General features: G+C 39.1%; 1 protein-coding gene across 1 annotated transcript; it reads right to left on the bottom strand.

Moving 5' to 3' along the window:
• Positions 1–6: 6 nt before the first annotated feature.
• Positions 7–24,898, bottom strand: LOC108671438 (glucose dehydrogenase [FAD, quinone]). The gene is made up of 15 exons (XM_018158986.2): positions 24,878–24,898; positions 20,423–20,458; positions 20,153–20,254; positions 19,614–19,803; positions 18,882–19,013; positions 18,450–18,571; positions 17,535–17,591; positions 17,025–17,138; positions 15,520–15,688; positions 12,059–12,219; positions 11,038–11,215; positions 7,336–7,409; positions 6,125–6,276; positions 2,200–2,261; positions 7–231 (listed from the first exon to the last, which is right to left on the bottom strand). Exons 1-15 carry the CDS (start codon positions 24,896–24,898, stop codon positions 155–157), a joined length of 1,647 nt encoding a protein of 548 aa, XP_018014475.2. The 3' UTR covers positions 7–154.
• Positions 24,899–24,900: the final 2 nt, after the last annotated feature.

Raw genomic sequence — 24,900 nt, 5'->3', positions numbered from 1 at the left:
TGGACTACAGCATCCCGTGGTCCTGTGGACTACAGCATCCCGTGGTCCTGTGGACCACAGCATCCCGTGGTCCTGTGGACTACAGCATCCCGTGGTCCTGCGGACTACAGCATCCCGTGGTCCTGCGGTCTACAGCATCCCGTGGTCCTGCGGACTACAGCATCCCGTGGTCCTCTTTAATGAAGTCCGCCGCCCGCTCGCCGATCATGATCGCCACGGCATTTGTGGTCGCTGAAAGTGCAGTGTTTGGTTAATGTTTTTATTCTTCATAATTTATTCGAGGCTTATTTAGTCTGTATAATTTACGTATTATTGAGGTAAAGTTCAACTCATAAATTCGGCAACGGACTCGTGAGTTCTGTCATTAATGATTCACCTTGCATACAATTGGTATATTTAAGGTAGGGAATCGTGTCTTCATGTTAAATAATGAATCGTTTCAATCAATATTTAGTATTTGATAGTATTGCAAGAATACTTCCTTGACACAAACTAACGCATTCTGCATCTCAAAACTCGACGCTAATGAAAAAGTTCCAGCTCGTTAATCACTTCGCAAATTTTGAATCGTCATTTTTCAAGTGTTATTTATCTGGGCGATATTGACCTCTTTCATTTTCTTATCATTTCGAGGCAGGGTTGCCCAGGAGTTACAGTTCAGAGTATCACGATTGGCGCAGAGAGAGCTGCGGGTTCGATCCCAGCTCTCTGCGCCAGTTCTGGTCAGAATCGGCGAGGAGGCCGCGGGCGGTTAAGCTCAGCAATTAGAGCAGTGAGTTGCGAGTTCAAGACCGCAAAAAGTTGCGAATGTTGTGCTATGTTAAGAATCGGCGACAGGCCTACGGCCTAATGAACGCTAAAACCGCTATATTAAAGATGTTATTTCTGGAAAATTTGATGTTATTATAGCCAAACAAATTACATTTTAATTGCCCTTCGTGAAAAAAATTTGAAGTCAGAAATTATATCTCAAATTAGCGGCGTAAGTCGTTATCCATTTTGAATCATACCAGTAACAATAAAGATAGTAAAATACACTTTTATATTAAATTTTGGGATTGAATAGTTAGGGTTTCATGATGGATGAAAAAGTCGTGTGCTGTCGTCTATCATGTCATGTGGAGCGCGCGTGAGAGTTTGTCATGAAGCATATCGCATCATGGAACTAATCTACATCTCGTAGAGGCCTGATGATCTCGGGTGGGAGAAAAGCAAGCCAACATGGGCATTAAACATAAATTTTTATCCACCGAATTAAACGCGTATAAATGAAGTTCGTCTTCGATGCATGTTATAAATTTAATATCAGTACTTATATCATTAGTCTGCTTATATCGCAAGTTCACAAGGAATTTAAAAGCAAAGAAAACGCCAAGAAAATTCACCATATCGATATTGAAAACGTTTCGGAGTCCAGCTCCATCATCAGTTCGACTAAACTAAAAANCGGTAATAAAGTTCCGGAAGTACAGCACAACCGCCCGACGGTAATAAAGTTCCGGAAGTACAGCACAACCGCCCGACGGCAATAAAGTTCCGGAAGTCCAGCACAACCGCCCGACGGTAATAAAGTTCCGGAAGCAATTCAAAGCAGGAAACAAGTCGGTCAGGCTCCTGGAGCGACTACACGGCACGTCTGATCTCCACCGCGTCTCAATCTGAACTGCTTAATTAATTCATGTTATAAATTTAATATCAATTTCATGCAAACTCTAATAAAATTAGAAGACTATGTTTATGCTTAACCGTTTGCACCGTTGAACTTAAGATGTAGTTTCTTATCGTACTTACTTTAAGTTTACTTTAGTTTACTTTAAGTTTACTTTAATAATAAATAATAATAATAGCGGTTTCAGCGTTTAGTAGGCCGTAGGCCTGTCGCCGATTCTTAACATCGCAGAACATTCTCAGCATTTTGCGGTCTCGAACTCGCAACTCACTGCTACAATTCTGCTGTGCTTAACCACCCGGCCTCCTTGCCGATTCTGACCAGAAACTGGCGCACAGAGCTGGGATCGAACCCGCGCCTCTCTGCGCCAATCTTGATACTCTGAACTTTAACCACTGGGCCACCATTTACTTTCTCGCAAATGAACAAATTAACCTGTAGTTAAGTGACCTGTACCCGTCTAGTACAAATGTACAATTAAGATTATCTAGAAAAAGTTTATATGATGTAATTAGGCTAAACTAACCGACCTGAAGTCACGATGGGAACAATGGAGAGGTCCACAACCCTGAGACCGTCCACGCCGTGCACTCTGAAGGCCAGGAATGTAAGCGTTATTACGTTAATTCTGATCACCGAATATTATTAATATTATTTGCATAACTCTTAAACTTCAGTAAGAAGTAAAATAACTTTGAATAACCAGAAAGATAAAAATTATAAACGATAGGTAATCAGTCATAAGGGATGTGAAAATTGTGTTTGCAGTCTAAGTGACCTTTGATACGATATTCGTTCGCCATTGTTTTTCTTCTAAATTTAAATTTCCATTGGTAATGTCCACCTCTAACCGAGATGTAAGATCAAAATTGTTTCACCAGGGAGCCCTTTTTTCCTTAGTGAACAATCGCCAAGCGAAAATGTGACGTCGCTCTGAGACGCTCGTCAGATCAACCCACACCCTTCATCTATACCCAGCAGAACTTTAACATAGTCCACCTCAAACGACACCCCGTTTTCTTCGGGACAAGCAAGCCCCGCTGCCCTGTTGGAGACGCTCTGCGCACACACCCAAGCCTCAGTCTGCTCTGCAGTTAGATAGCGCAAACATCCGTGCTGCTCATACCCGGACCAGCGTGAATTTTTTAATAGCGATAAGTAACCTTATGTGATTAACATCCCATTTACCTATATAAATTGTGTGCCAACCGTAGAACGATAAACATGTGAGCCACCTTGCCCTGAAATCTCGAAAGCTCATCTCATCGAAAGCTCGTGGCTACTCAGTGATGTGGTTATTATAGGGAATATTATAGTAGCATTTAAGTATCGTGATTGTTTGTGACGTCCCTATCTAACGTAAAAACCTGGGAAATTTCCGAAGCATCCCGCCATGAAACCAATATGGCGACCATGGCGTCACTGAACATGGCGGACTAGTAACAATCGACAAGAGAAAATATGACATCGCTCTGAGACGCTCGTCAGATTAACCAACACCCTTCATCTATACCCAGCAGAACTTTAACATAGTCCACCTCAAACGACACCCCTTTTTCTTCGGGACAAGCAAGCCCCGCTGCCCTGTTGGAGACGCTTTGCGCACACACGCAAGCTTTTACTGCTCTGCAGTGAGCTAGCGTAAACACCCGTGTTGCTCTTACCCGGACCAGCGTGGATTTTCTACTAGTGATAAGTAATCTTATGTGATTAACATCCCATTTACCTATATAAATTGTGTGCCAACCGTAGAACGGTAAACATGTGAGCCACCTTGCCCTGAAATAACATAACATATTGATCTCGGCGCTGAAGTGTAGGCTTGATGTGGCCTGTCGCCGATTCTTTCACTTTTCGTGCCTTGTTCACAGAAGATCTAATATCGTTTCATTTGACCGGATCTTTTCATGACTGACGATAGTTTCAAGGGGAAGCCTGCCGAAGACCACCACTGCCCTGGATGTAATAGACTATCATGACTCTTGCCCTCCGGAACGTAGCCTTCAACACTTCTGGAAAATCATATAGGCAGCCGAAAGCCACCAGACAGAACGAATCAATTGAATTAGACCAATCAGCCCTCAGGAGAAACAGCCGGCGATCGAATGGCCTAGCGTNAGTACAGGCGGTGGCCACCCGCATCCATCAACAGGAGCACAGCACGGTGATGGATTCTTGTCCTCCATCCTTGGAGAAGACGACCTGCATCTAATGGACATGGCTATAGCGCTGTCTCTTATACACATCTAGATGTGTATAAGAGACAGGTTCCACATGTCGATGATTCGAAGCGAGAAGAAATTTTGTCGCGTGGAGAAGTTGCAGCGCAGTTTTTTAGTTTATAGCCGTGGCCCCTGGTGTTGGTTCTTGTTTTGTAAATGTAAATTAGCGGATCTATTCTACTGTAGTTACTCGACCATAACTCGCACTATCATTTCTTGTGAATGTTGAAATTATTTTTATTAACTCTTCAAACTCGTTAATCACCAATTTCTATAGCTATTTGCAACTTAATTACTTAGAAACTTGCCTATTACTTCCTATGTCGTCAATTTAACTTTGAATAATCATGCAGACATTCTGTCAAGAGATATTCTCAATTTTCTAGCACTAACAATATTCGTATGATTTTGAGTTACAATATAGTTCGATATACGACAAAATACTTTTTATATTTAATTCGATCACTCGAAAGTTGTGATTTTCGTTTAGAAGGTGCTAGCGGACAGCGCTAGAACCATACGGTAGAATCACCTTGTTTTTCACGTCGACGTGTTAAGATCTCCAGGGTTACGGGGTAAGCTGCTCAGCCGATCGTTAAATTTAAATTTAGCTATTTGAGATTAAATATTTCAAAGTGTAACCGTCAGAACTATATCATGGCTTGCTCTCAATATATTTTTAATATTTTTTTCTGCTGTTTTGTGTCAGTGTTATGCTTAGTCAACCTTCTGAATCAAAGTCAGATAGCTATTCAACCTCATAATATCTGGATAATTATTTGTATTAGTTTTCTCGTTAAACATTAATTCTCCATTTTTGTTCATGTCATGTTTGTATCCTACTGACACACCGCCCCACAGGTATTGGTCGTGCCGTCATTCTTCATCCCATCAATAAACATACTACTAAACCTTCTGATTCTTACTCAAGCCCCACGTGATGCCTATATACTACAAACAATAGGGAGAGGATGAGGAACCGCTGTTACAACTTAAATATCTCAATTCACACTTCTTAAACAGCCCTCACTCCTAAATCCCTAAACTACCACAGCTAGCCCGTATGTCGACATTCAGTCGATGCAATTATGAAAGCTCATCGAATTCCATATTAATCTCGAGGCTACTCAGTGATGTGATTATTATAAGTATTACAATAGCATTTTAAGTATCGTGATTGTTTGTGACGTCCCTATCGAACGTAAAAACCTAGGAAATTTCCAAAGCGTCCCGCCATGAAACCAATATGGCGACCATGGGGTCGCTGAACAAGGCTTCACTGAACATGGCAGACTAGCCGTGTTTCCTTCCTGGAATCATAACCCTCTACTTTAAGTATCTAGTATAGACATAACTAGCATTATTTGGTTACCTAGATCCATGCGCTTACCTTATCCGATACCTTGCAAAAACCTAGGCGAGACAGGACACGTGGAAAGATCGTCCCAATACTAGTCACTTTGCCCCTCCCTGCCTAAATTAATAGTGAGCGGTCTAATTAGTATTGCTGATCTTAACGATGCCTTACCCTCAGACACAGGTCCGAGACGATATCTGAAACAGACTCCATACTGTGGTTAATACACTAGTGCTGTAACGCAGCGCGCCTCCATCGTTATTCCAACGTAAACTAGTTTATAGTAACGTAGCTAGTACCTTGTAACTCTTAGTGCTCAGACCACGAGCAAATTATAGGAACGATCTTCTTGCAACATTTCAAAACGTCGATGTTTAGCCGCCACCACTCGTGGATCCGATATAACCCTACTGATGCCGATGACGATGTTTCACAAGTTCCTAGATCAGCCTATTTCGATCGGTTTCCATAGTTGCTAACTATCACTATTATTATCATTGTCTAAAGACTGATGAACAATGTTTCACAAGTTCCTAGATCAGGCTATTTCAATAGATTTCTATTGTTGCTAATTACTATTATTATTACTTCCCAGTCCAGTACCTAATCTTAACCCTTTTGTGCAGTTTCTTACGTCACCCTTATAAAATAAAGCGGAGAAAATTCCGTGGACTATTTTTCTCCCGTTGAGCCACACGATTGTGTCAGAAAACTCTAAAATAAATAATTACCTGATAGGAAATATTTGAGTAAATGCAATAAAAAATTTCACTCTGGAAGCCCGTTACAGTTATTGCAAAATAATTGCAACAACTATATTGTTAAATAACTTTTAACAGCAACTTATACTCATGAATTCTTACGAATATCGCCCACCTGAGTCTGGGGGACACGACGGCCATGGGGTCGGTGGCGGGTGCCATCTTGCAGGTGCAGCAGAAGTGGTGGCCCGTGGTGCTCATGGCGCGGATGAAGCAGCGCCAGTACTCGTCTGAGCCCCAGGGCAGGTGCTTGCAGCCTATTAGCGGCTGTGCACAATTTACAATTGGAGGCCTTACAAAATCTGATAATTTTTATAATACTAAACTAATTTTTTTATTTTACTAATTTTGTATTTCTATTGATTTAAAAATTTGTGGTGACCTACGAAGTCCCACCTGAGTCTGGGGGACACGACGGCCATGGGGTCGGTGGCGGGTGCCATCTTGGAGGTGCAGCAGAAGTGGTGACCCGTGGTGCTCATGGCGCGGATGAAGCAGCGCCAGTACTCGTCTGAGCCCCAGGGCAGGTGCTTGCAGCCTATTAGCGGCTGTGCATAATTTACAATTGGAGGCCTTACAAAATCGACGTAATTCACTGCAGGGAACTAATTTTTTATTTAGCTGTAATACATTTTTTAGTATTATTATTGACCTAATTTTTATAATACTAAACTAATTTTTATTTTACTAATTTCGTATTTCTATTGATTTAAAAATTTGTGGTGACCTACGAAGCTTCGCATAGCCTGGGTTCTGTCAGGGGCATGATAATATGCTATGCCTGTATTAATTTGAGGCGCAGAATAAGTAGAAGTATTGGGTCGATATAATATTTGAAATACAGATCAATCATGCATTTGAATAAGACAAGAGTGCAGCATAATGAAATAAAATATAATTTATTCGTTTTGATAATGATATCTAGCCTATAAAAAATAACCAATCAAGACACAAGATAATCTTTAAACCATCAGCAATAAAAAGAGATATATCCAGTACTTATATTAAGCCTTTTAGAAAATAATAACATCAAAGGGCTCATTCTTGCATAATTGCACCCAGCTCTACTCACTCTGTCTCACCCTCCCCAGCTCTACTCACCCTGTCTTACCCTCCCCAGCTCTACTCGTTCTGTCTCACCCTCCCCATCTATAGTAACCCTCCCATCTAAACTCACCCTTCCCAGCTCTACTCACTCTGTCTTACCCTCCCTCCCCAGCTTTACTCTTCCTGTCTCACTCTCCCCAGCTTTACTCACCCTGTCTCACCCTCTCAGCTATACTCACCTTCCCATCTATACTCACCCTCCTCCGCAGCTCTACTCACCCTGTCAATAAAGGTGGCATTCACACCCTCCCTCAGAGCTCGCGTCCTTCCCACTTCCAAAGCGAATTCTATGCCTGAAGAAAGGAAGGATAGTGACAACCTGCTCGGTTAATTAAATTATTTTTACTGTCATAAACTTTATTTATTGCGGTCTAATTAAAACTTAAATGACTATAACGTATTCCAATAGAGAACACCTCATGAGAAAACGTTTATAATGGACTTGAGTTTCAAGCTGGACCAGGCTCATAACATAACATAACATAGTGATGTCGGCGCTGAAGTGTAGGCCAGATGTGGCCCTGTCTCTTATACACATCTAGATGTGTATAAGAGACAGGTGTANTTGGAGAGGATGGTGGAGCGTTTAAAATTAATTGATAGTCATCAAGCATTTACGCTTTTAAAGAATTGTTTCGCTCTACCTAAACTCTGTCTCTTATACACATCTAGATGTGTATAAGAGACCCGGCCAGAACGGTTGCTAATTCTTTGAGCAATCTGGGATGGAAACCGTCTGGTCCACATGACTTGTTGGGATTTAGAGCTACCAGGCGCTTGAAAACCTCTTCGTCGTGTATTTCAAAGCATGTTAACTTCGAGCCGACTGGGCGCTCCTCAATATATGGAATACTGTTCAAGTCCTCATCTGTGATGAGGACTTGAACAGTATTCATCCTTTCTTGCTGAAGAACTGATTAAGAACGTTAGCCTTGCCCTCATCTGAGGAAATCTTTCGTTGGTCTACTTTCAAATCAGAAATACCGTCCTTTGACTTACATTTCGAACTAGCGTACAAAAAGAAGGCTTTCAGATTATTTTTTGCATTTTTAGCAATATTTTTTTCGAAGTTTTTCACTGCAGCGCGACAAACTTTTTTAACTTGATTTCGAGCTCTGGCATACAGTTTATAATCAGACTCGCTGTGAGTTCGTAAATAACGCTTGTAGGCTTCTTTCTTGGTCTTTAGCTGAGTCTTAACTGCACTGTTCATCCACTGGGACTTTTTGACTCCTCCAAGCGTAATCTTGGGTACACAAGGTACAAGCATCAACTGCAGACATAACCGTGTCTTTGAGAAACGACCATGAATCAGCCACATTCATGTCCTTGATACGGTCCGAAATATTCGCCGCATTCACCGTTTCACGGAGTGTATCATAGTCGCCTTTCGCAAAGTTCAAACGTTCACGCTTCCGAAGCGTCTTTTCTGCACAACACTTAATGTTGAAAAACAATGATTGGTGGTGGCTTTTGCCCAACGGACCCTCGTGGCGAAGCTCATCTATCATTGATTCTTCACTAGTAAACACAAGATCTAGAATATTTGGGGTCTGTTTACCCCTAAAATGGGTTGGCTTGGTGATGTTCTGGATTAAAAATGAGTCTCGCACAGACGCCAAGAACAAGGATGCTGGGTGATTCCCATCTCTTGGAGAAGATTCATCTGCCCAGTCTATTTCTGGATGGTTAAAGTCACCAACGATCAACGTATGCGACCTGCTGAATGACATGCTCGGTAAAAGGCTGTTTTCTGGGCCCCAAATGAGGTTCTAACCCACAGAGCTACACCTCTACTGCACTGCTCTTCATTTAAGTTATGAAAGCAATCAAAACCTGGCAGTTGAAATTCAACAGGTACAATTTTCCCCCCGTGATTTTTAGGGAGTGTTTCTGTACTGTAATACAAATGATGTCTATACACTCGTTTGCGATCACAGCTAACAGTTCTTTTTTCTTGTTCAAAACGGAATCCAAGTCCGTGTAGAAGCATTTTAAAACTTTTTGTCCACTTTCACTTTGATGTATGCGGTTACTTCCTACATTATTTACAGGCCTTGATCTATGGACATCATTCCTACTAATTACTTGTCCTCCATCTCCTCCGACTGTCCGTGAGCAGCCGGTGTTGTCTTGACAGCTTGGAAGTGATTGACCTGATTTTCCGTGCCTTTCTGCCTGATTCTCTCCTGCGCCACTTCTTGCGAAAAACCGCCCTTTCCAAGGGAGTGGAATCTTTCTTCACAAAAACTGACTTGTAATCAGCGGATTCTCCAAGCTTTCTCGCTGTTTTCAGCACGCTCCAGACCTGAGCAGAATCCTTTACAGTCACCAGCAAAGGTCTGAAGGTGTTGCCAGCAGCATCCTCCGAGCGTAGCCTCTTGCAAGATATAACATCAATCGATGTGTCGAATACCTTGCTGCAACAGTCTACAACAAAGGCCGGTCCTTCGCATCAGATGCGTTACTTTCAGGAATCCCAAACCAGACCAGGTTGGCCTTAGTTCCTACGTTCTCTATCAAGCAATTCACGTGGGCTTTCATTAACGACTTCAGATAAATCAGCTGTCTTGTTCTTTACTCCCATTTCTTCCGTATTTTTCAACTGAGCCTTCACTTCAGTCAGCTCATTGCATAGCGAGCTCAGTTTATCACTCAGCGAGCGCACCATCTCACTCAAGGAGTTTACTACATCATTCAACAATTTAGACTCATTGCAGTGCTCATCCACCGACTCCTCTCTTTTTAGAGCACCAAGAGTTGGTTTTTCGCAATCACGGCAAAACCAATGAAGCAATTTAGATTTCTGGAGAAATGTGTACTCCTTAGAGCTCAACTTCGAACAGCTGATGCAAATGAGATCTTCGCATAGTTCGCAGGTGACCATCTGGACTTCGCTCAAAGAGATATCTTTGCAGTACTTGCAGACTTTCATCTCTGGCTGGGCTGATTTGGTTTTATTTTGTGTTCTAGAGGCCGTAGACGGCTTTTCTCTAGAGGCCGTAGAGGGCTTTTCGACTATCTTTTTTATTTTCTGTCCAGCCATTATTAAATTATTAAATGCATTTGAACGGAGAAAAGGACGGAGAAAAATACAGAAAATGACGGAGAAACATACAAAACTGAGTTGAGTTGAGTATAGTAAAGTTCCCTCGAAAATTCCGGCTTGAGGAACAGCTGAGCTGCAGCTTCCGAGGGAAATGCAAGAGCTAGATAAACACAAGTTAAAAACCGAAATCAAGTTGAGTAAAAATTGTTCAAATTGTTTGATTGTTCAAAATTGTTACAGACTTGAGAGCAAGCGGCTTTCAGAGAGCGGCGATCACAGCGGCTAGGAAGAGGTAGGTGCGAGAACAAAGGCTTATTGTCCCGCGTGGAGCAGGGCGTGGGCGTTACCCTCGCGCGGCAACCCTCACTGCCTCTACGAGTCCGCGTTATTTAAAAATGAAAACACTTTCACTTGTTTGGCTTGTTCATTCAATTTGCACTCACTTTTACTGACTTCACTGAACTGAACTGAAATTCGGTTATTCTCTGGCACGGATCATCAAAAAAATGCGTAAAGAGTACCGAAACGGCACAGTAAAAAGTTAAAAATTTAGAAATTTGGGACCACGAGCACGAGCGTCCGCTCTCGACCACGGTTTAACGGAGACGTAGTAAAACAATATTCGTAATGTGGGCAATACGCGCATTTTCTGCCGTATGAAGACTTATGTACTCTAATACAAATGATCTAAGGTAATCTAAACAAAGGATTAGACCATTGGCTAAATTAATTAAAACTTAAAATTGAGCTCTTCGATTTAAGGAATAATTTTTACGAATATCATTTATGCTATCAGGTAGCCTCATAATTAAATGCAAGATCTTTGATATTAATTAAGCCCCCTGAAGACACGATAAAAAATGTTAACATACTTTTAAGAAGATCCTCAACATCATCAGGATGTTCGAAATAATTCGGGTCGACATTTGGAGGCTCGAAGGGACTCTTGGACCTGAGAGTGACGGCGCCGCGGCTCCTGGGAACCTGCAGCATAATTTGGACGTCGAACCCGTCCCTGCCCTCGTAGGGGGCGTAGTAATCCTGGTAGACCTGCACCATGCCGGGACTTGGGATTACATGTATCCTAAGCTGGGGATGAGGATTTATTCTATAAAGTGGCCTCAACTGATGAAGATTTATGCTATCAGGTGGCCTCAACTGATGAAGATTTATGCTATCAGGTGGCCTCAACTGATGAGGATTTATGCTATCAAGTGGCGTCAACTAATGAGGATTTATGATATCAGGTAGCCTCAATTGATGTGTGTATATGCTATCAGGTAGCCTCAATTGATGAAGATTTATGCTATCAAGTAGCCTCAGTTGAGGAGATTATCACAATAACAAACTGGAGTATCGTAATTATCTCAAATTCAAAGCAGTTACCACTCTCACTTAAATTTGTTTATGCAAATTTCGTGAGAAGATGAAATTTAAAGACCAATTTTCTCTATTTCTCGTACTTTAACCAATGAAATGTTTATATCATAAAAGGACAATATACATGATTTTCTCATGAAATTACACTTACTTAAGGCATATTAATGTTTCTCAAGGTCGTTCATAAATACGATCACAATATATTTTTAGTTGAATAATCATTATTTTTTATTCGTTCATATGAACCTTTTATTTAACCGTCCAGCGACCAGCTACCTTGCGAGTGCAAAATACTATAAGGCATCCATACCGCATTGCTGAACTTTATTCATTGAAAAAAAACTGACAGGTGACAAAAACCTCCACCTGGGCATAGAAATTTTAGGCGATATATTTGTCTAATTAGACGAATGAGTTTTAAATGTAAACAAAAATTGCCTCTATGAAAGGCGACAGAATTGTACAGCTAGACGCTAAAGGGTTGAATTATGGACAGACGTAAAGTATTTGTACCTCATCCTTGAATAGGCGCTCCCGCGCGTGGAGTATGCCTCTGTCCGTCCAATACGGTGCTTGGAAAAAATGGTATATGAGATCAGACATTTCGGGGTCCCCTTCCTTCCCCAGCTTCCTCTGGATCACCCCCACCAGAGCCAGGGGATTTGTCAGACGACCTGGCAGATTCCAGGGACATCCGTGAGATAATAGTGGAATTAAAAAAAATGTCAGAAGACTGGCTAATAAGTTCAGATGAATTTTCAGACGAGAAATTTTATAAGGTTTTCAGACGAAAACCTTTTAGTCCTAAGATCAAAAAACCAAATGGTTGAAAAAGCAATGAGACGATATTATAGGGGTTTTCAGACAAGGAATTGGGTTAAAGAAACCTAGAGTGTTCGAAAATTATAACTCTCGAAACACCACTGAATAGTTGTTTGCCTTTATCTATTTTTGTGTATGTGATTGTGCAGTGCAACTCGGAAAATTTTGAAACTAGGAAAGCCGCTTAGAGACTTTAATGGACGTAGAACACAAGAAATCTCAGGATGAAATGCACCAAGGCACTAGGTGCCTATATTTTGGTTGCTTGTGGGGGCTTAGGGTTAATTTTTGATCGATAGGGTAAAAGTCGGCAGGAAATCAGTCAGTAATAATACTAATCTTTTTGCATTGCAATTTTAATTTTGTGAGAAGGTAGTGATGATGATGACAAGCGTGAAAAGTAGACTCCTGCGTTGGGTATTTTTTTTTTGTATCCGAGACGAGACGAGACAACAGGCTCTGTCCCGGTTCGCAATAAAAACCGGGACAATTTTCAGCCCTCCGTAGGAATTCCGGGACGATACCGAGACGAGACGAGACATCCCGGTTAAAATAGGTACCTTAAAATTTCCCGGAATTTATAGCCATTTTAACGAGACATAGCGAGACGAATCAAATTATTACTGTGGTGTAAACTTTGGATTACCATCATACATTTATACAGAGCTGGGCAGCGCTACTTTGAAATGTAGCGGCCATTTCCGCTATATACATGCTCTAAATGTAGCGGGCGCTACCGCTACAATTGCTGAAATGTAGCGCTGCTACCGCTACCGCTACATGTAGCACGCTGCTGCCCACCTCTACATTTATATAATAACTTGAGACGTATCCTTTTACTATTGTGATTGGAGCTCGGCAATTGAAATGTTTTTTGCTACGAATACATGTTGTGGTTTAATATGGTAATTAATCTAGACAGGCAAATAAAAATGGAAAAACCTTTTTTTTTTAATTGTGTTCTATGATGGTTTGGAGGAGACCATACTAGCTGTAGCTGGTGACATCGGCTGACTGGACAGACTTTGATTTGCCTCCAGCTCAATTACAGAATCAGATTCATCGATCTTGCCTTAAGCAATCTCCTTCAACAAAAAGTTTGGCAAGCAATATCAACAACAGTTTAAAATATAACAAAATTTAAGTTGAAAAAAATATATAATAGTTTGATCTTCAAAAAAACTCGAAATATCCATGTGTATCTTTTCTAAATAACGTTAAACAAGCAAAATTGTTTGATAACAATTCAGGAAACTGCGCAATTGTGAAGATTTCCTGGAGGCGTAGCACAAAATTTTACTAAAGGCAGAGATAATCTAAAGCTAGCTTTAGTATTATTAGGAATATCTTACCAGGACTCCACTCCACTGTCTACTAATTGGCCGACTAATCTAGACACTGCATCCCTACTCCCTCTGCGCTCCATGGCGCCTGAACTCGTTCCGAACGAGTAATGAACTCGACTCGTACTCGTACGGTTCCCATAAGTGCCATCGAAGCCTTAGTTAAGACTTAACCCTTTACCGTCCGAATTTCTGGGTCAAAAATCGCAAATTTCACTTTTCCGGTTTTTGGTCTCACCATAAAGCTGACATTCTGACCTATCCAACGGTACCAAAATCATCTCTGTACGTCGATTTATGCCTTGACGACAGTTCGTGAAAGGGTTAGGGGTGGGGGAGTTTTCTAACATTTAAGATAGGCGAAAATTACCCGCCGGGCACATAATTAGACGACCTGAAGACGCTGATCTTTAGTTACCCGGATGCTGTAGTGTGGGATGGTGCTCATGCAGTCGTTCCCACCATCCTTGACTGAATTTCAGCTCCAGTAACGTCTAGTCTTGTATCCATGCCACCTTGAATGCATATTTCGAGGCGCTCGGGACTCTGCCGCGCTCTACTGAACATTCACACCTATTGTCACTGCAAACCTATCTCCCAGAGTTTTTAAGCTACAGCAATGAGAGATATACCGTTCGATTCGCAATTAAAAGATCTAGAGATTAGTTGTAGCTTTTTTTCAATTTTGTTATAGTTTTGAAAATGTTTTGAAAAAAGGGGGTGTACTCACTGTAGTGAGTGACAGAAAGCGCATTTTCTCGTCGACGAAAACGTGGTCACGGACGGACAGACGGACGGACAGACAGACAGACAGACGGACGTGGCGAGCACAATAGTGCATGTTTTTCCTAAATGAGAAAATGCGCTAAAAATAAATCTAAGACTTTTTTTTGTTCGTGTGAATTTTTCGAAAAAATGAAAGAAAACGTGAAATTAATAGAAAACCGGTGTTTTTAAAGGCGACTTGAAAGTCCGATTTGGCGGTAAAGGGAGTGTTTAGTAACATTTTTTACTCAATACTCAGTCATACATCGACAGGTTTGAGGTGTTTGTCGGACCACTAATTAAGTGGCAACTGCCTTGTCGGTTAGTCAGACAAATTTGGCTAAATCTGCAATTACCTCAATTTAACTGGTAACTGTCTATGGCCCTATATTAGCAATAAAGGGCTAACTTGTCATTCATCAACCCATGTTTTCGAAATGATTCGTATCGTAATCGAAAAACTTGCTTTGTCTTAAATAATTAAGACAAATCTCGTCTCGTCTCGTTATGTCTCGTTTCAAATCTGTCTGTCTCGTCCCGGTTCAAAATTTACCGGGACACAAGTTTTTAAGTCCGAGACAGAAGTCATGTCTCGGTTCATACGTTTATTCCTGGACAAATTTTACCCTCTTTGTTCCGTTATTTTTTTCCCGGAATTTTCTCGTCTCGTTTCGTCTGTCCCGGTTCATTTCGAGAAAATTATTTCGAGACGCAGGAGTCTAGTGAAAAGTACGCAGATGTAGGGCCTCAATTGCTAGGTCAATCAGTTTCAGTCGTTGGCTGTGGTCGGTCGTCGTGATATTCGTTGGCTATGAAAATATCGTCGTCGTTGGCTATTATCGGTCGTCTAAGCGATATTTTATAATTTTTCTCATACGTCGCGTCCTGCAATTTGATGAGCCTCAACTTACGATATAGACGAGTAGTTGAATGTTTATCTCATGGGCTCATGGAGGAAAGTTATTTGCAGAGGGCGATTCATCGACCTTATGCCTTAATCCGAAAAAAGAAAGAAACGGAATTTACGATTGAAAGTGAACTTACCGGTCCTCTTCTCCTTGTAGTCCTTATAGGTTTGGGGACTTAAGAAAGTGTTGAAGGACATTGCAGGGACCTCGTTTGGTCCCATCTTAATCAGCCAGTTGAGGCCGTGCAGGGTCATGTGGTCCTGGAAATTTTTACCCACACCTGGCACGTCAACCCGAGGTTTTATCTGTCACCAAAGAGTTATACAGCGTACATATACAGGCAATATTTAGAGCAACTATATTTTAAAAAAACTACGATAGTTCATTAAATTCATTAATTGAAAGTTTTCTTATGGGGCAATAGGTAAACACCACGGTTAATTGTGACTCAAATAAGTTTCGGATAATTAATGTTCTCGGATCCAATAGTGGAACATTAATCGGATCCAATTTTTAAGCCTTTGATCTCGGATACATTTACCGTCATCAGGGCTATTCGTAGCTAGTGGCTTGCGATCGAGAAGTCCCGTCTGTCACTAAAGGGTTAAACTCGTCCGGTGAATGGCGCTGGTGAAATCATGAGCCAAACAATAGAAAACGACATCTATATCTGCCCATCGGAGCGGGGAGTTGAATTGACTTTAAATTTTAAAAGATGCTAGGCTTTGTTTTTTTACGTGGGCAAAAAAATGGCAGAAAGACTGCACGTGGAAAATAGAAAAACGTAAACCTTAAGAAACTGTTATGAAAGATGGATTTTTTCAATATTTCTCCCAACATTAAATTGCAAAGATTAAACTAGCTCTTCCCTTATATTAAAAATAATTTTGCTTAAGAAGCTTTGATTTATACTTAGGTCCAATAATTTCAAGATATTCATCATTACTCTATAATATATTGAGTGTCGAATTAACTGCAAGACTTACAATTACTTATTAAAGGATTGCATTCCATGAATATATTAAAATTTTCATCCATAATTTTGCCTCCAGATGCTGTCGGATTTTTCAGCCCTATAACGGAGATACGCATGCCACGCGGTTAATTTTTCCCCTTTTTTCTTAGAACACGAATGAAAAAGTCTGGACGAGGAGAGAGCAAAGACAGTAGATGGAAAAATTCCTCGTCGGGTTGAAATAAGTAACAAAAGTGAATTTAGTAATTAGGCTGAGCATGGTGTACGACAGATAATACGACATCAATACGATTAAAGTGGGGTGATACAGCACAAAATAAAAGCTCTATTAGTGCTTAATACTATTATTATTAGGATTCCAAACAGAAAATTTATATTGTTGAAAAATTTCTTCTACGCAAATTTAAAAATAAAGCTGTAGACTTGACTCTTACAATGCTCGTTTGCATATGTTCAAAAAAAAAGTGAGAATGACTGAAAAATTCTAACTCGTACTTCAGTGTAGTACTCGTATCCTTTTAAACCATCCTGAGTTTAAAAGCCCATGAATTAGTAAACTATCCCCTCAACTCCATCAAATATTTCACAGAATATTCATAACTTAGAGTATCAATTGTATAATTCTACAAAATTTATAGTACTCATTGGGATGATTTGTAACTCACCCCAACTGATCTGAGGTGTTCCTTGGGCCCAATGCCGGAGAGCATGAGCAGCTTGGGGCTGTTGATGACACCAGCACTGATGATCACTTCTTTGCGGGCGAACGCTTGTTTAACCTGCGTAGTTTAAGCAATGAAAAATAAAAAAATCATTAATAAATGAATAATTGAATGATGAATAATAAAAATTAATTATGGTTTAAGTAATTTAATATTATATAAAAAATATTTAACCTCAAAGTCAATCAATATTGATAAATATTACCACGGTTTGGATACATTTTTTGGATACAAATCTTGGAAGGGATGGTGATTAAAAATTGTTGCGAGTCGATTGAGAATGATGTACTTAAATAATGAAAGTAAATCATAAAGGTCTATGAATAATTTACAGGACTTATTACTTAAACTGGTTTAAATTGGCCCGGAGGCTTGTACCAAATTAACTTGATTCGGGTTCTGCGATTTGAAAATTGAATTTAAATTGAGAGTTCGATAAAGTCGTTGACTTACCCGGCCTCCTTGCATGTAGCGAACTCCTATAGCTCTGTTTTTGTTGTTAAACAGAATCTGAAAATATAGGGAAACTCAGCCATGTAATTATTTAAATTTGTGTTTCCTAAACTCATTGTTATATGTATGACTTTTCAAACGAAGATATACATCTATAAATTCAAATATTTCTATTAAGGCTGCGCTAATTCGTAATTGGTCTGCATGAATACATTTTCTGTGTAAATTAAATGCATCTTTAATTATTACGTGATGATTGCAGCATCGATTTTTACATTTCAAAATAACTTCCGAACGATGAACTTATCATTATTATTTTAACTTCCTTGCTTCAATACAATGAAGTCGTTCTGCAAGCAGGTGTTTAAAAAGGTGGCCTCAATGATCAGAGACAAATTCACGTAAATATCTTTTCCTTGAATATATGATAATTTTAAGAGGCGAATATAGCAGCTCTTTCTATTTAGGTAATCATTTCCATTTATTTGACATTTTTGGGATCGTGTGGTCACTATGGTGAGCAATTTACATTAAAAAATGGTGGAATTTAAGTCAACACGGTCAGTTTATAATTGAACATATATTGGCCATGTTGTCGGACATTGATATCGATAGAATCATAAATTTCTAAAAACTTATTATTTGTATAGCTTATATTGTGATGGAACATTTAAGAAACTTTTGCTTTGATAGCATCAATTCCCTGAATCAGTTAGTTCTATTTTGGTTTGGCAAAACACACCGAAAGATAAGTACTTCTAAATATATTTCGGTAAATTGTAAAGTTCTGTCTTGATGCTTTCGCCCATTCCCTATTTCTATTACAACAATTTGGCTTTTACACTAGTACTACTGGAGAATTTAGAGTCTTGATCAGTTCTACTCCAACAAAGAAGTTTTTCTGACAGTTTGTACCCTGATAACTTGCGACTCAGTCTGCAGGGAGAGATTTGGTCTGCTCAGGGTGGGCTTGAGATAGGCTTCTGCTGCTGAGTGGCGTTCGCCTTTCTTTATGGTATAATCCGGCAGGAAATATCCTGAATGAAAACAAGGCTTGCTCGTCATTGAGACTCAAATTATAACTACCAAGAATATTCCATCTAGTAGCATCAATCAAAAAACCATAAAATCTGCCCAAATAATGAAATTTTTACTGAAATAAATTTGCACTCTAATAACGGGTTCGTCCCAAAATATCGAAATAAGAAATTTCATTTATAAGTTCAATAGATTTTGTGCATTCAAAGATTACTCTATTAATATCGGTGCAAAAGTAATACCACAAGAATATAATTACCAATAAAGTGCAATAGGTATATAGCGATGGATTTTATGCACAATACTCACCGATTCTCTTTTTAGCGTTGGGATCAATTTTTTCAAATCCCATTTCCTTGGCTGCCGCGAAGACATACTTGGAAAGGTCGAACCAAATCGAGTTGGAGACCGAGAGTGGTCCTCCCAAACCATGATACGGCACTGAAAAGTTAAATGAGGTCAAATTCAATCTAATAATGAATATTTTAAAATGTTTAATACTAACTAGAGTGCAGCCTGCACGAAATGTCTACATGAGGATACAGGTTATTGAGTACAAACAATTTACTGACAGATTACAATGTTGCTTTCAGGATAATTAGGGATAACATAAATTTTCATGATAAAATTATTTTGAAAATATTCCAGAGCATCTTGAATAATCTTCCTTGCTCAAGCTAAAAAACGTATTTTGTGGAGATTTCATTGAGGTTTACGCGACTGTATGCGAACAAATCGAAATTTGTGTTCATTTTAGAACCGCCACTCCCATCTCGCGTTAGAGGTGATTTAAAATATTTATGACCTACTATGTTCATTAGCTAAAGGAAAATTCTGTTCCGCATATTAGAACGACACACGAACAAAAATCTGCTGTTTTACCTTTTACCAAATCTACCAAATTTCTGAGTCAGAAGCTGCCAAGCGTGCCGTGTAATGTACTCTGCACACTGGCTTACTACAACATTAATTTAACTTTACGTAGAGTTATCTGAGGATAAATATGTGTGATGAATTGTTATAAATCAAAAATAAACTCACAGTCTTCAGCAGAGAGTTTTCCTTCATAGTTCTCTGCTTTTTTGAAGTATGGCAGGACAGTATCGTAGTCCCAGCCAGTGTTGCCGAGGGCCGCCCAACGGTCGTAGTCACGGCGGTTGCCGCGATAATACAGCAAGTAGTTCACCGCGCTCGAGCCTCCAACGACTTTTCCCGCATTTATAACAAGTTTCTGCACGTGATGGCATCGAGGAAGTAACAATTTTAGAACTCCGTTATTATCAACTAATCGATTATAAACAAGAAACGGAACTGAAGGATGCCTTATGCATTTAGTGTTTCAAGGAGAGTTCTGCTAATTAAAACACATATAAATAGAAATTTAATGGATAAAATTACCCTGATAAATGTGTGTTGCTTTTAGGCTTTGAAAATACATTTTTATTGATTTAATTACTCGTATTTATACCAATAGGTAAATAATCGCGATTTAATTCGTCAGCATGTTTCTTGTATACCAGAATTTGAATTTAAACAGATTTATTTCTATGGAAAAGTCATCCATTATAGTATATACGCACGTTATTTTCGTAGGCGTAAAGTGCATTTTTCTGACTGGTCGTTAAGAAGTAGTAGTTGTAGATACTCTTACGGCTGTATGCGTACAAGCTGAAAGCTGGAATCTGATGGAAAATTACCTCAATATTAATACCTAAAATATATAAATTAACGTTATATCTTTATCGTTGACAAGGGGCTTTGAGGTGATATAGGTAATGGTCAGGTTCATATATGTAATTACTATATCACACTTTATGTGAGTATATACAAAATAAAATATTAGGTCTAACCTGATAACTGTCAGGTATGAACGCAAGGAAAGTCAGCTGGGAAGTAAGTGAGTCCCTACACCGGATTAAATGAATCGATCTACAATTAAAGTCTTGTATTTGGATTGGATATAAGTATTAAAATCACTTGTTTGCTTAAATCGCAAGTTAACTAGGAATTTAAAAGCAAAAACAATACCACAAAAGTTCACCATATCTATATAAGAGAAAACGTTTCGGAGTCCAGCTCCATCGTCAGTTCACAAAATTCAGTTCAGAAGAAGTTCAGATCTAGAAACACAAATACAATCAATTGGTAGAGTAAAAGGCACTGTTGAGTTTTAAAACGGAGAATAAATAAATAAGACATGAAATTAACGCTAGTAAACGGCCTATCCATTTACTATTTCAAGAGGAACGGAGCTAAANTAAGAGGCAGCTGTTATACCGATTGCGATCGACTAATACTACTCCTTTACCCTTATCTGGCTTACAAATGACAAGATCCTTATTTTTGGCCAAGTCTTTCAATAAAAGGAAATCAAGCGGCTGAAAAACAGATGAGAAAATTTTGTAAGATTTAAAACCATAAAAATGACGGTAAGCTAAACTTTGTAAATTGCCAAGAAATTCCTGACCCATGGTAATGGAAACATTTTTTATGCTAAGAGCAAGTCTTTCGAAAGCTAAAAAAAACTTATAGAAATCCAATTTAAAAACAGGCAGACAGAAATCAAGCCCAAAGGCGAGCAAGAACTTAGTTCGAGGTTCCAGGCTGAATGAACTGTAGTTGAAAACGACTTCATCAGGGTTACACGGATGAATTTCATTATGAATACCTAAGTTATCAAGTTTCTTTTTAAATCTTACAAAATTTTCTCATCTGTTTTTCAGCCTGTTTCAACACATATTTTTCGTCTAAGTTCAGGAGCAGCAGTAGAAAAAAAGAAACTCTACGGGATTTAGGGCCAGCTTTCAATTCGAGTTATGCTTTTTGATGTTGATTGCGTGTTGTGACGCTGCCTTCTTGAAAAACTCGATACTCGATTTTTAAAAATTTGAGTGCTTAATTTGGTAACATTACCTAGATGTTACATCAGATTGTTTCTATCTCATTCATTATCTAAAAATTTTTACTAATGTGAACATCACTAAAAATACTTATTTTAATTTTTTTTGTGGTATGAATATCTGAATTAGAGACCAATTTTTTCGCCAAAGCAAATCCTAAAATTTATGCTGGGAATTGGTTTGTATTTATGATATTTATCAAAAGTTCCAAAACAAAGTAGAAAACGTTCAGTCACTCACGAAATTTCGGAAATTTGACTATGAATCTCTCGGGTCCTATTTTTCAACTTCTTTCTTTTGACAACGTCCCCTGCTTGTTCGATTAAAAATAAAATAAAGAAATAATATAATTGGGACTATTCCATCACTGAAAACTTCACTGAACAATGCCGACGGGAAAAACACACAAAGAAACACGACTAATTGACCCAGGTCAAATTAGTCGTGTCGCAAATCAGAATGGATTATTACATGAAGTCACGTCAGTGATGACTAAAACATATGAAAAATTAATAACCTAATATGTAATAGAGCATTGCATCCCCTGAAATTACGTCTAATCTTCTCCAGAATTAATACTTTTTCTAATGTTCTTCGTGTGCATAGCTATCAGTTAGACAGACATGAGGATGCCATGAACGTTACCTGAAATGTCACGTTGGAATCGCATAATTGCATTGCAAGTCTTTACTGTACATTTAATTCCATTATTCAGCCCGAATTCTCAAATGTGATTTCTTCCGCAGGTCAAAGAAATTATCGCAATACTAGACGCGAGCAAAATATTTAGCGTCAAGTGGCAGCCCTGAACTTGCCAGGACTCATCGCCCTCCAATAACCGAGGCAGTGAACAGCAGGACCTGAAGTCCTGCAATGTATGGGCAGCTTCTCCTCGCATGCCCGTGGGGGTACCTCGATCCCTTTACGGCTCCGATCAATTTATTTAAGACGCTAGCTGTTCTTTTTTAAACAGTCTAAATACTCTGTTTAAGGATATTCATGATACTGTTATTGGTTTGAACCGCAATTATTTTAAATCCGTGCTAGAATTATCAGTTCTAAATTCGATCTTCATATTTGCTGGTAAATTTTACAAACAGATTGACGGTTTGGGCATGGGCCTTCCCCTCGGCCCAACCTTTGCGAATATTTTTATGTGTTTTCACGAGGTTTCATGGCTGACCAATTGTCCTCCTGATTTTAAGCCAATTTTTTATAACAGATACGTCGATGACACCTTCCTTATTTTCAAGCATCCTTCTCATGTAAAACTTTTCTTTGATTACCTAAACTTGCAACATAATTCTATTAAATTTACTATGGAACTTGAATCGAACAATAGTTTGTCCTTTCTAGACTGCAATATTACTAAATCTAATGGCCGTTTTCAAACCTCTGTTTACAGAAAACCAACTTTCACCGGCCTAAGCACCAGCTTTTTTAGTTTTTGTTCTTTTAGATTCAAGATAAACGGGCTTCAAACACTATTACACCGCGGCTTTCGTATATGCTCGACTTTTCATTCCATGCATTTTGAATTTGAATTTTTGCGCAATATCTTCTCGCTTAATGGATTTCCTTCTGGCTTGGTGTTTACCCAGATTAAGAAATTCATGTCTAAGCGATACAGTGAAGTTGTTCCAGAACCTGATGGCAGAAGCGTTGTTTACTGTTCTCTTCCATACTTCGGCCATGCGTCCGAAGTTATGTCAAGAGAATTAAAAGTTTTGTTTATGAAATACTTCCCGGACATTAATCTTCGTATCTTACTAGTGAATAATTTCAAAATAGGTTCGTTTTTTAGGTACAAAGATATCCTTCCTCCTCATATGCGATCGTCCCTAGTTTATAAATTTAGTTGTGCACGGTGTGCATCTGCGTATGTCGGAATGACGGCACGCAACTTTTACACTCGGGTCGCTGAGCATAGAGGTAGGAGTTATAGGACTGGGCAGTTACTATCGCGCCCTCCTCATTCGGCTGTGCGCACTCACGCCGAACAGTGCAACGTTCCAGTGTCCGACACAGACTTTAAGGTTTTAGCTTATAGTTCTGGTGCTTCCGATCTGCGTATTTTGGAATCCTTGTATATTTTTAAAGAGAAGCCTAGTTTAAATGCTGCCTATAGTTCTTATCCATTAGAAATTGTGAATAGATAGGTACTTACTTTATTATTCTGCCCTTTGTCTGTAAATTTAGGTTTTTAACTTCTGTTTGTGTTTTTTTTATTAACTCCAAACTAATTTTCTGCATTTATCTGTGTTCTAGATTTATCGAACTGACGATGGAGCTGGTCTCCGAAACGTTTTCAAAAGAGATATGCTAAATTTTTGTGGTGTTTTCTTCGCTTTTAAATTTCTAGTGTTTTAGCTCAATTTTGGGTATGTGAAGATTGTGTTATCAACATAGTTGTAATGCTCGGTCGTCATTTTTCATCAAATTAGCGTTATATGTTGTTAGCCCTTTAGCGGGCAGCTTACTATATGTGGTTACTTAAAATCACCTTCCAAAAATTCACAACTCGTCCCCCGGTGAGTATTTGAGGCTACGTTATCACGCCTCAGTCAATCACCAGTTATCTGCCCAGCCATTACATACAGTAGCATCACTCCCTGCCTTGCCCAGGAATTGAAATATGAGCATTTAAATGGAAGTTTCGAAACGGACAACGAAATCGACACTCTTTCCGCATTAATTAACAATTTAGAAAAAAACAATATCAATTTGAATAATTCAAATTAAGTTATGGGAAAAATTAAATAAATACTCAAATAAAAGCCAGATATAGTATCCTGTTGCATCTGAAAGATTTAATTCATTTAAGATCAATTATTTTTGCATAATGACCGTTTTTAATAGAATTTTCGTGTAAAGAACTTACTCCAATACAGAGGCAAAATATTAAATAAACCATTTGACTAAATTTATCATAGAATTTGAAATATTTTTTTTTGCAGTGGCTCCGGAAATTTAAACTTCTACCTATTTTTATGTTTGCGCGGGAAATTATTCAACATGGTTGATATATGAGCCCACCTGTATCTGCTGAACCTCATAAACGTCATGTCGGACATTTATTCTTGTTGTTTATTCTTGGAATGTTTAAATGCCATGGATTTATGCGTACTCGATTCTAGAACAATTATTGAATAAGAAGAGAGAAATATATTGGAAGGGCAATGATGTAAACGTATGAAGATATGAGGACGAAAAAATCATGATCTGCAAAAAAAGACAGACATTGTCATATCTGTTACCATCACCGAAGACAAATCTCAAATTATTTTAACATTTACCCGAAACACGGTCAATGCAATATTTCCTGCATCTAATTTGTATACGAGTATAGCTTTGCTTAGGCCGTTAGAACAGGCACCGATTCGGATCGTAACGGAATATTCTCACCTTGTTGCGGGTCTTGAACATGC

The sequence above is a fragment of the Hyalella azteca genome, unplaced genomic scaffold, assembly GCF_000764305.2.
Source record: "Hyalella azteca isolate HAZT.00-mixed unplaced genomic scaffold, Hazt_2.0.2 contig9883, whole genome shotgun sequence".
NCBI lineage: Eukaryota > Metazoa > Arthropoda > Malacostraca > Amphipoda > Hyalellidae > Hyalella > Hyalella azteca.
The sequence above is the reverse complement of the archived record's forward strand: the minus strand, read 5'-3'. Positions and strand labels throughout refer to the sequence as shown.

What these genes read in the sequence shown, in the direction of transcription:
- LOC108671438 (XM_018158986.2), bottom strand. Translation starts at nt 24,898, where the DNA reads ATGTTCAAGACCCGCAACAAG. An exon ending in TGTTCAAGACCCGCAACAAG is followed by an intron (nt 20,459 to 24,877) that starts GTGAGAATATTC and finishes CTTACTTCCCAG; the next exon opens with CTGACTTTCCTTGCGTTCAT. An exon ending in AGCGCCTATTCAAGGATGAG is followed by an intron (nt 11,216 to 12,058) that starts GTACAAATACTT and finishes GGCATGGTGCAG; the next exon opens with GTCTACCAGGATTACTACGC.